Source organism: Ictalurus punctatus, chromosome 7 (genome assembly GCF_001660625.3).
Source record: "Ictalurus punctatus breed USDA103 chromosome 7, Coco_2.0, whole genome shotgun sequence".
Classification (NCBI taxonomy): domain Eukaryota; kingdom Metazoa; phylum Chordata; class Actinopteri; order Siluriformes; family Ictaluridae; genus Ictalurus; species Ictalurus punctatus.
In genome coordinates this window covers 31,995,614-32,007,599 of record NC_030422.2, presented here as the reverse complement: position 1 = coordinate 32,007,599, position 11,986 = coordinate 31,995,614, and the positions used below count along the sequence as shown (strand labels likewise).

The 11,986-nt window shown below is 43.4% G+C and overlaps 1 protein-coding gene across 1 annotated transcript in view; it reads right to left on the bottom strand.

Annotated features, from left to right (window-relative positions):
* The window catches only part of ptprn2 (protein tyrosine phosphatase receptor type N2), a 241,272-nt gene extending 230,962 nt beyond the window's left edge, over positions 1–10,310 (bottom strand). Inside the window, exon 1 of the mRNA XM_053681691.1 lies at positions 9,974–10,310. Within this exon, the coding sequence (XP_053537666.1) occupies positions 9,974–10,064 (91 nt within the window). The 5' untranslated portion in view covers positions 10,065–10,310. The remainder of the gene's footprint in view (positions 1–9,973) is intronic.
* Positions 10,311–11,986: the final 1,676 nt, after the last annotated feature.

The following is an 11,986-nucleotide window of genomic DNA, read 5'->3' as shown; positions in this document are numbered from 1 at the left end:
CAAATACCGGTTAGAGTAGCCATTTGAAGTGTATTATGAGAACTCGACTTTAGCTTCTAGCATTGGCATGTGTTTATTTCGGAGGGATTGCCTCATGAGCATGTGGTGCATGAGAAAGGACATATCTTGGGTATGGCTATGTTTAAAAAATAATGTGGATATCACCTGGACTCTGGAAAGGGATAACACCAAAATCCTGGATAGGGATAACAGCTGGACTGTCCAATGTCCAGCTGTTATCCAGGTGGTATCCATATCAAGGGTGCATATAATATCCCTATGAAGGTTTTAGGTGTTCCCCTATCCAGCTGTTATTCTATCCAGTGTCCAGTTGCTATCCCCACCTAGTGTCCAGCTGTTATACGGGTGTTAGTATAGTCATAACAGCTGGACACTGGGTGGGGATAACACCAAAATATTGGACAGAGATAAAAAAATAAAAGTAAAAAATAAATAAAAAACTGAAAATTGGGTAGGGATAACACCAAAATCCCGGATAGGGATAACAGACTTTCCAGTGTCCAGCTGTTATCCAGGTGGTATCCATATCAAGGGTCCATGTAATATCCCTATCCACTGGATAAGGATAACAGCTGGACACTGGATAGGGATATTACATGGACCCTTTATATGGATTACACCTAAAGCTTGGATAACATCTGAAATCCAAAATAACAACCTGAACCCTAAATAACACATGAACCCTGAATATGGATAACTCCTGAATATGGATAACTCCTGAATATGGATAACTCCTGAATATGGATAACTCCTGAATATGGATAACTCCTGAATCCTGGATAACACCTGAACCCGGGATAACACCTGAACCCGGGATAACTCCTGAATCCTGGATAACACCTGAACCCGGGATAACACCTGAACCCGGGATAACTCCTGAATCCTGGATAATGTGAACCTGGTTAAAACCTAAATACCTGAAGACCTTCTATCCAAGTCAGTTACTGACATATACCATAGTATTTGGCACTAAATACTTCCAGCCATCTTTCCCAGTAACCTTCTCCAAATGAGTAGGAATCCTGTAGGATATCTGAGACAGCAGGGATGAGATAAGAGGTAGTTCGGCGGTGAGTAAAACTACACAGCGCAAGCCAGTAGCATCAACAGAGCAAAGATAGCGGTGAGGGATTAGCTGATGTAGAGTAGGTCAGTAATGCTAATAAGGGGAAACTGGCTTGAGACCTTCATCACGATCAATTCCAGCTTTTGGTCCAGTTTCACCCTGAGGACGAGGGGGCAATACGGAAAAATGTGATTCCTGTTGTCCAAGATGGCTGCTCCCACAATGCTCCAGTGTTGTTTTGTTCGTGTTTTTACACGACAGAACATATTCTGGCCAATCGACTACATCTGGAGTCAGTAGAAAACGGTATACAGTTTATTTTTGGCCAAAATGTTCCTTTAACAAAATAACGACGCCGAGAAAAAAGAATCTGAGCTGGGGATAACGTTGGTGGTTTAGAAACAATCATCGTAATCTAGCTCAAATACTGACGTGAAGCGATGAGAGATACACAGAGAAAGGGGGGAAAGACAGATATCGAGGAAGAGAAAACACGGGGGAAGAGAAATGACAGAGATGAAGATACAGCGGAAGAAAGAGAGAAAGATATTAGTTTCTCAACAAGGCTGCTCACTTCCTCTATGAGATGTATTTATAGCCTAGACGGAGTTGACAGGAAACGAGCGACGACTCCCACGCTCTCTCTTTCTCTCTCTCTCGCTCTCTCCCCCCCCCACACACACACAGAAATACATGAAGCCAGCAGCAGATGATTCTGGAGAATTAGTCTGCAATAATACGCTCATTTAGTAAATGCAAAACCGGCGCTTATTAAGGCTTACATAAAGTTCTGCAAGCGTTGAGAGCGCACCACCATCGTGAAGTGTGACTAACATTCAGTCTGATGTTTATCCAGCTTCGGAAAAGTAAATGTACCAGAGTGGATCATAACCCGACTCAGGGAATGAGAAGTGGGTGATAATGATAATGATTCAGGAGGAAATAATATGCCTGTGGCCTCATTGTACAGCATTTTAATCGACTTGGGTTGCTTCGACGTTCTCAAAAAACGTTCATCAAATCCACCACTCATTATGCACCGCACCACTGAACATAATGCCCAATAACAGCCAGCACCACGGACTATAACTATGACGTACGACAGATCATAACATCCTTTCGCCCTGTGTTCACACTTATACCTTCACCAGAGACACCTACTTCCTTCCCAGCCTTGTTTTTCTCTCTGATGTCTTCATGGACGTTTAACGAGAGGTCGTTTACAGGTTTACGGGATAAGACGAAACTGTGCTTCTAGGTCATCAGAGAGTAAATGGGAACTAACTGCAGGTAGGAAGTAAATCCTGTGACCACTTGTGCTACTGTCTTGAGCCAATCAGTTGAACCAGTTGCATCATACCTCATCTGCATACAGAAGAATTCAGAAACGTGCCTTGGGGGTTCAAATCCTGCCTCCGCCCGGGGTGCACAGGGTTTGCATGTTCTCACCGTGTTTCAGAGGTTTCCTCGGAGTACTCCAGTTTCCTCCCCCAGTCCCAAGACATGTGGTGTAGGCTGATTGCCGGTTCCAAATTGTCCGTGGTGTGTAAATTTGTGTGTGAATGTGCCCTGTGATGGGTGGGGTGTCCCCTGCCTCATGCCCCAAGTTCCCTGCGATAGGCTCCATGCTCCTGAACTTCCCCTGCGTCACTGTTTGTCTTCAAAGCAAGACTGAGAACTTTTCACTAAGCGTTTAACCAACTGAGCATTCACCAACACAAGGGGAAAGAAAACCTATCATTTTGTACCTCCATTAACTGCCATACAACGGAGACTACAAAAGCAATGTACAAATATCTGGGATGCTATGGTAACGGTAGCTTAGTGGTTAAGATGTTTGACTACCGATCAGATTCTTAATCCTGAACTGCTCAGTTGTATAGATGAGATAAATGTAAGTCACTCTGGAATAGCGTGTCAGCCAAACGCCGTAGATGTAAACGTATGATATATAGAAGTAAAGAAAGGGGAGAGAATAGAATACATCATCAGTCACATGGCCGCTGAAAGTGTAGTGGAATTATAATGTATGATGTACTGAACATATGGCTGCTGTTCATTACTCACAGAACGTCAGGATCTGGGCTCTGTCCCAAACACTAGCGCCAGTGTTTAGTTTGGGTTCTCTTTAGAATCTCGGATAATGTGAAACATTCACCGAAAAGAATGATGTTTAATATGCTTTCTACCAAAAATCCTGACAGTAGTTCTACTCGTGTCATAGATAGTGTCCATAACGCACTATGTATGATTACAGGTCGGTTTTATCAGTGAAAGGAGCTGTTAGACTTTAGTCGGTTTATAAATGCAAGAGTCAGAACATCCATCCATTATCCATACCGCTTATCCTACACAGGGGCACGGCGAGCCTGGAGCCTATCCCAGGGGACCCGGGGCGGGGGACATCATGGACGGGGTGCCAACCCATTACAAGGCACAATCGCGCACACACTCACACACAGTTTGGAATCAGCCTACAGTGCATGTCTTTGGACTGGGTTGGAAAGTGGAGGAAACCCCGGAAACACGGGGAGAACATGCAAACCCTGCACACACAGGGCGGAGGCGGGATTCAAACCCCCAGTCGCCCAAGATTACTAAGGTCACTAAGCCCCTCACAACGTTGCTCAATACACGACTCAAATACCGGATGAAGCATACATCTCAAAAGAGCTAACAGCCAATCAGTTTACAGTATTTGTGAACAAGGTTTGACGTTATATTAAGCTGGCTTCCGTGTCTACGAAGCTGGTCCGTAGAAAGCATTGCTTTTCCCTTGAGTGATAAAAACGTATCTGTTCGATCCGTTATGTAAAGGCAGCCATTCAGACCGCGCAAAGCTGTATAAAGATTGCGTTTCCAGAGCTGTCCAGGAGCAAACGCCGCTAATTCGGGAGTCTAGCTTCATCCCCTTCACCAGTAATAAAGCACCCCATCTTGGGAAATCACTGATAGTGTTTATTCTGGTTTCACCGTGTTCCTTGTCTTTAAGAAGCACGGTACGGTTGTCTGCTCACTGTTAAAGTATCTGGCTGCGCTGACCGGTTTCTGCCCTATTTTTCCATTCTGAACACACTGAAAAAGAGAGCCATGTAAACACACACAAGCAGGCTGTTTCCAAACGGGTTTTCACCGCCACATCATGCACTTAAAGGCTTAAACCATGATTTAATCTATCATCTTCTACACATTCTGCAGGTTATTCGTGCTAGCAAGAAAGAATGAAACAATCAACTGTGGCACCTTTAAAAGTCTGGAAAAGGACAGAAACTACTTGAAGATGCCCGTGAAGACATACAGAGACTTCAAAACACGTATCACGTTTAGGACACAATCCCATTGTCCTTTGTGCTCACTCTTCTCATTTCTAGCACCTCTCCAGGTGCACTTTCACGCGCCACCCAAAAGATAAACACGTCTCGCTTTGAGGTAAACGCTACGAAAGGATAATGTGAACGTATGAGAGGAGAGAAAGCGAGAGAGAGTGGCGCGGTATCTCGTTGTACAGATGGCCTGGCAGCGTGTCGCCATGTCCCTCTCGCTCTCTGATTAAATTCGCTCGTTCCAGCCAAACAGAACCAACTTCGGCTGGGTGCCAAGCACAGATTGTCCCGTGAGATCCCCCGAGACACGCCTCCATCACGGCGTTCACAGCGAACCGACGGCATCTTGCGGCTTCTGTTCGCTCACCATGATGCCGAGTCGTTCGGACGTTTCTGGAACGCAGTCGAGCGTTTGATTGAGTGAGATCTGATCTTCAGGTCATTTTGAGATTGGGTGTTTTTTCCAGACTCGTCCTGAGAGTTCTGTACGTCTGGTGAAGCGTGAATGTTGTTGTCAAACCTCAGAGCCATGGTCTGGGACTAACTTAAGCCAAGTAACATGATTGGTTCAACTTGTGACATTACTTCCTGTTTCAGGTTTTGTGATGGGGAAAGGGTCATCAGCAGAGGAGACAGAGTGTTTATTGGTATATAAAATCACACTTTCAGAGTGCTGGAGCTCTGTAATCAGCCCAGATCACGTCCTGCAAGGTTACAAATCTTCTTATATGAGAACGCCGCCTCGTTTGCAGATCTTCCTGCATCACGACATGCTCTGCATCCAAAACGCGCTGTTCTTTGCTGCTGGAGTGGTGGTACAAAAAGGAACTGCGCAACTGATCCATTTGGTTTGGAAGGAATTCCTTTATGTGAAGGCAAACCTGCGATTATAAGCCCCGCCCCCAAAATGAGTCCAGAATCAGTCCTGGGTGTGGACTCAAGTGTGAAAACTCCCTTATTTTACAAAATAAAGCTTTCTGGACTCTCTCCCTCGATGCCTTGCTGAAAAATTGAACATTGTTTTTTTTTCAAATTAGGAATCTCTACTGCTACCAAAGATACACCAGCATCCCATAGGAGGAGAAAAAAAAACCCACCGAGTGTGAAAGCAGTCGTAAAAGGGGGCGGGTTGTATTTATGAAAGTAGCCTGTGATTGGCTAAAAGAATGGACTGAACATACAGCATACACGCAATTCTGAGTTTAAACCTCAACTTAAAACGGATTTGTGCTCTCGGTCACTGACTGTACTACGTGTGTGTCCATGACCGGTCACTGCTTATGCGTCACTACTCTAAAGAGTCCTCGACCTCTGGAAAGGCGCTCTATAAACGAAACATATTATTATTCACTCTTGAACATTTCAACTATAAAAGCCAACCAACCAACTGCAGAATAACACACTCAGAGGAAAGCGCTATCTGCCCTCTTCCACATACACGAGCTCACAAACCTCCATGATTGGCTAGTGTCATTGTGATTGGCAGCAGAAAAAGAGCCCCTCCTACTCAAGCCGCACGGCCAGTTGTTTTGCTCCTTAGACTCCTGGCCACGATGGCTTGCACCACCCGGGATATCGATCGTGTAATAGATTGCGAAACAATGTTTTGTTTTGTTTTCTTTCTGTCCCTCAGCCCAGTGTTCAAAGGTTTGCTTCAGCAGAAATTTGTCTATTTTTGCCTCGCATATAACAGACTATAATTTTCCAGAAGTGGTTCTGTAGCGAGCTCATGGAGGGTCTTGTAATGAACTGAATGATGCGTGTAGAGGAAACACTCAGACGGCCAGCGGGAATCTGGCGCGTTTCACCGTCCTGCTGGGGTTAATATTACTACACATCATAATACTCTCTGTTCTACAAGCTAATGTAGCTAATACAGCCGATCAGTCAGAGTACCTCGTAGGAGGGATAAAAGATCTCCATTTCTCTGAGGAAACACCGAGACGTTCCATCAAGAACACCGCAACACACGAGCTTCCAGATAAAATCCATTTAAGAAGCTTTGTGTTATGATTGTGCTGCGTGTAAATATCGCTTAAACAGTCAGTTAGCTATAAAAAGGTTCCCAGAAGGGTTCCTCAACCAGTTCTTCGGAAAGTCGGGACATCAGGAACCAACAAGTCCTCTGCAGAGAAGATGTCAGAAAACAGTCACGGCTTTCCCGCCGACACTGGAGACTCCTTCCGTAAACGTTCAATAAATAAACGTCTCCTCAGGGAAAGCGTCACCGTATCAACGAATACACGTCGCTGCTTTTATATAAACGTGTTAATGTCAGAGCTGCTGCTGTAGGAAATTAACCGACACCTTCCGTCCAATCACGAGCCAGAACCCAACGGTGCCGTTACTGAAAATATCTTCAGTTAAAACGGTTTGCTTTTCACACAGCATCATGGACGTGGAAATAGCACCGCACATCACACATCAACATGAGTCAGAAGTCCAGAGACTGTAACAGAGGGCGTGTAAAACATTATGCGTCGTCTTCACACTACACCAACGTTGGCAGGACACACACACACACACACACATTCATCAGTCTCACACTTAATAAGCCGAACATCCCAGAATTCTGTGCTTTTTTTCCTCAACCACCAGCACGCGTTTCACACGTACACCTACACGAGTGGCGCGTATGGGCTTTTTTTTTGGCGCTGGAATTCAGGTCACAGCGGCGTTTCCAGAAAAGTGCCGAGTGACATCGAGCATGTGTGTAACCTCCGGACCAATCAGATCGCAAACGGCAAATATAACTGTATAACTTTGCTACATTGTAGCTAAAAATAACAGCGTGTGCGTGTGTGTGTGTGTGTGTGTGTGTGTTTGGGACGTTCACCTGTGCGTGACATGACTTTAAACCTTAAAACATATCTACAGCAAAGACGGACATGCTCCTGATCACTAGAGTTACAGCGATCTTTATTTCATCTGCATCACTGACCATAATAAAGCCAATCTAAGAGCAAGCTAGGCTAGTGGCTTAGCATTCTTGACTCCACTTGTGCACAGGTTCCCAAAATAGGGAATAAAAAATGGGGTTGCGAAAGAAAAGTTTATTCATTTTACTAATTAATACTCAGATATCACTCTAATTACAAAGAAAATATAGATTTTTTTAATGTTACTGGGAGTCATGTTCAAAAATGTCGCTTTTAACCCTTTACTGTATTACTATTATTCTCCTATGTTACTGGAAAAAGACGGGCTTTAACACTGGCATAACAACAACAACAACAACAACAACAACAACAACAAAAAGCCATGTCACATGACCAGGAAGTGCTGTTTGTACTTCCTTTTCTGCAATCACATGGCCTGGTGAAGATAAATAAGATTCATTTTTCAATATTTAGGCAGAAGTACTTCAAGGGGGAAAAAAATATAATTAAACACTACCTGAGATAAGTTACGAGTTATTTTTTATCATGGGAATAAGTTTATATATTTTGATCATTCTGTTCAATGTGGTTGTTGCCGTTCATTACTGAAGGAGTTTGTTCACTCTGGAGGAAAAGCTTCCCCTTCCACGTCGAAGCGAAGAGTGTTGCCCTGGCGGAAGAACAGCTAATTGGATAGTTGACTGTTAGAGTAAGGGGCGGAGCCAAATCAAGCGAGAACGCCGTGCTAGGTTTCTACAGTGCTCGTAAACTACAGTGTATACCGAGTACCTTCAGCTTGTAGATGTGAAACCGTCGAGGGAACAACCAACGAGGGTGTTTTGTATCTTTAGTGAGCACCGTTCACACCTTTTAAGCTACATAATTGGACCTTAAGCGGCACCGATGTGTCTTTGAAGCTTTAAAAGATAATTAAAGGTAAACTAAGATAACGGGACCGTTCGTTCTGAGAGCACACGCACGGTTCCCCGTTCTCTTAAAAACTGAAAAGAAACAGAGCCGGAAACGTTTGGGAGCGGGCGAATAAATAACGTTTTTCATGGATCTTTAATGATTGTTCTCATCGGCTGTGGGATGGACGGAAAAAAAGGTTCCTCAGAGCATGGGTTCCTATTAAAATATTCAGTCTCAGACTTCTTTAACAGTCTGCTTCAAACATCCGGCGGATTAAACAATTAATACGCTTCTAGTGTAGTTATTAGATCCCAGCTGACGTCATCATGCGATCCGGAGAGTCTATCCCGGGAATACCGGGAGTGAGATGGGAATACTGTACATGTCGGATGGGAACGCAAGACAGTCTTCACGCATAGGGGCAAGTCAGCGTAGCGAATCACACACACCTACTGACATGCTGGAGGAAACCGCAGAACCTGGAGGAAGCCCACGTGGACACGCGGAGAGCACGTGGATCGAACCGGGAACCTCGCAGCTGTGAAAACCACCACCCGGTCGATATCACGTAATCATTTTTACAATCCACATTTTTCTCCCTAATTCAGTCTTGGCTAATATTAAATATTAAATATTAAACCGATAAGAGTGACAGACAACATGAACGCATTTCCCAAACACGGCAACGCAACCGAATGCATCTTTTCAATCCGCCCTCTTCCTCATACGCCAGCGTACGGACTCTCACGATTGGCTAGTGTCACTGTGATTGACAGGGGACAGAGTGTAGCCCCTCCCACCCAGAGAGCACCAGGATTCCAGTTTGAGAAGCATCACAGCTGTATAGGAAATGCTTCTTCTTCTGTCTCTTTTTTTTTACTTTCTTGTCTTCTGCAGACATGGTTCTACTTAGAACCCTTTTCTGAAACATATCAAGGTGCATCATGGGTATTCTTAAAGGGTCCTTAAACTTTTTGAACATAAGAATATTACTTAAATATGCACTATAATCATTTTCTCGCTCTGTTAGAGAGATATCAGTGTGTTTGAACTCCTCCACTGACGACACACTATTTCTGGGCTACTATCTGCACCTCTCCTCACCTCTAACGTCCCCTTCAGTGCCTTCACACTGAAAGATCTACCGTCCTATTACACACCTTAAACCTCCTGCTTTTTTGTTGAAAGCTACAGTTCCTGCTGAAAGCATGCACATATTAAAGGGAGATCAGATGCAGTTAGTACCCTGTGTTTCTGAGAGTCTTCTTATCAGGGTAATAACTTTGTGCACTAGATGTTCCCTCTTTTTTTCCCCCTTCACGTGACTTGGAGACGCACTGTGGGGTGGATGGGGTGTGGTTTGGGACAGACGGAAATGAGGCTCTTTAATTAACAGCCCGTTAATTAAATTAAGCTCCGGTGGTGTTTGATGCTGCATGTTTGTTTGTTTGTTTGTTTGTTTGTTTGTTTGTTTAAACCATGACAACAAGCTAAGCTGCACGTTGCATTTGCGCACAGATGAATCGTTTGGAATAAAATGACAGATTCTGCACTGCACGGGGGTGAGAATGCACTTCTGAGCACCGAACACACTGAGCATCACCATGCACGAGCGCTAACAGAGTATACACACACACACACACACATACACACACGCAGCATGCATGCATGTGTGTACACATGCACGCGCGTGTTGTGTGTATATGTGTTTAACCCCCTCGAGCCCCGTGTGTTCCCGTTAAATAAAGGAAGTAGCGCGAGCAGGAACTGACCGTGTTTGCGGCTCGCGGCGCTCAGGCGGAGCAGCAGCAGGAGCAGCAGCGGTGTAAGCCGGAGCACAGAGACCAGAACCGGGGACTCCATCCTGCTCCACCGACCGCGCCGCCGTGTCCCGGTGCCGGAGACGCTCACACTCTCACACACTCAGAGAGAGAGAGGGAGGGAGGGGGAGGGGGGGACTGACAGGGTGAAGAGGAAGAAACAGATTAAATGAAAAAGACTGAGATGCTGAACTCTCTCTCGCGCGCGCACTCTCTCCCTCTCACTGTGTCTCTCTCAGCGTGCGCGAGTTCAGAACCACGGACAGCGACCATCAGCGGAGCCACGCCCCTTCTCTCTCCACGCCTGGTGACGTCACTCGCCCAACACACCGTCACAAAGACACACACACACACACACAATAATTCTCATTTTGTCATTGGATTTATTTTTGTTTATGACAAATTTAGAAAGGTTTATTCATTAATTTTTAGAAAAGTAAAAGAAAAAAGCTATTAAATAAATAAATAAATAAAGAGTTTTACTTGAGTACGTTACAGAATAGAATTAATCATGGTTAGGGTTTGGAAAATAAACCAAAAGAAAAAAAGAAAGGCAAAGAAATAACGTTAGCACATATTTCTGAGTTGGGGTTATACATAGCCCCCCCAAAAAAACAAAAAAAGAACAAATATATAGTTTTATGATGTTTAGCTTATTTATTTGAAATACACCAAAAGATCAATCTTGGTTGGGGTGGAAAATAAACAAACAAAAATAAAACACCTTTTTAAATAAATAAATAAATAAATAAATTTTAAAAAGGGCATATTTTTATGCTAAACATTTTTTCGTTTTTATCTGCTAAATAATACATCATGGGTCCGGTAAACAAACAAACAAACAAACAAACAAACAAACACTCCTACAGGTAATCATTTCTCATTTATTCATAAACATATTGAATGACTGTAAATGGGGACACTTCTGAGGGAAAGGTTTGTGTTTGTTTCTACAGGCAGTTCCAGCTGCAGTTCCAGCTGTTAGGAAAAGAATCAGTGTTGGGGTTGGAGTTGATTCGTGTTTGAGGTGTTCGAGTGTGAGGCAGTTTATTAGCTGTGTATCTAACTGAACTCATCTGAGTGGTACGCAGGACGGCAGGATGATGCAGGAGGCGTGTCTTATTTGCATATTCATGCATGTTTATAGATCAGAGAACTTTTCTGTTGAGGATAAAGACATGTGTAGTGTTATTTTTGACTGAGGGGCATATTGAACATTCTCTTTATTCATAATCGAGCTATAATGAAATATTTGTGTGCTTTAAAATGGCATTCAGAGCGGAATACGGGATCGTACTCACGGTTTTCCCTTTGGAGCAGTAATCGTAATAATAATAATAATAATAATAATAAAACATTTCCAGATGCCAGAGGCGTGAAGTTTGCTTCTCGTGAGCGTAACTATAAACGTGTCACTGCTGTGATTAAATATTTCATTACTGCACAGATTCAACTCCACCCTCATTTCAACTACTTTCATCCTCTCTGTTCCGTTCCTTTTAATCTCATCACCATATAAAGGAAAATAAGTTTTATAAAATGAGTTTTATCTACACATAAATCACTTTTGCATTGTACAGAACGCTTCCATCTGTTGTGTTTATACTCCTTAGACTTCCTGGTGTTAGAAATAAATAAAAAGCAAGCTATAAAACGGAATTAAATGAGAAAAAAAAAGAAATCACACACTGAATCACTGATATATAAGATTTAATAATAATAATAAAAAAGTTACCAATGTTACCAACAGCATCATTTTACGAGAATATATGGATCTGAATCCCTAAAGGCTCCGTATTGAACCTCTAGTGCACTTGACAGGGTGAAAAGGTCTTTATTCAAATAAACCTAGGGAACTACATCCTAAATGGCTCCTTATTGGATGTCTAGTACCCTACATAGGGTGTAGAAGCCATTTTACACCCTTTATAGTGCACTTACAGTGGATATAAACAGTCTACACCG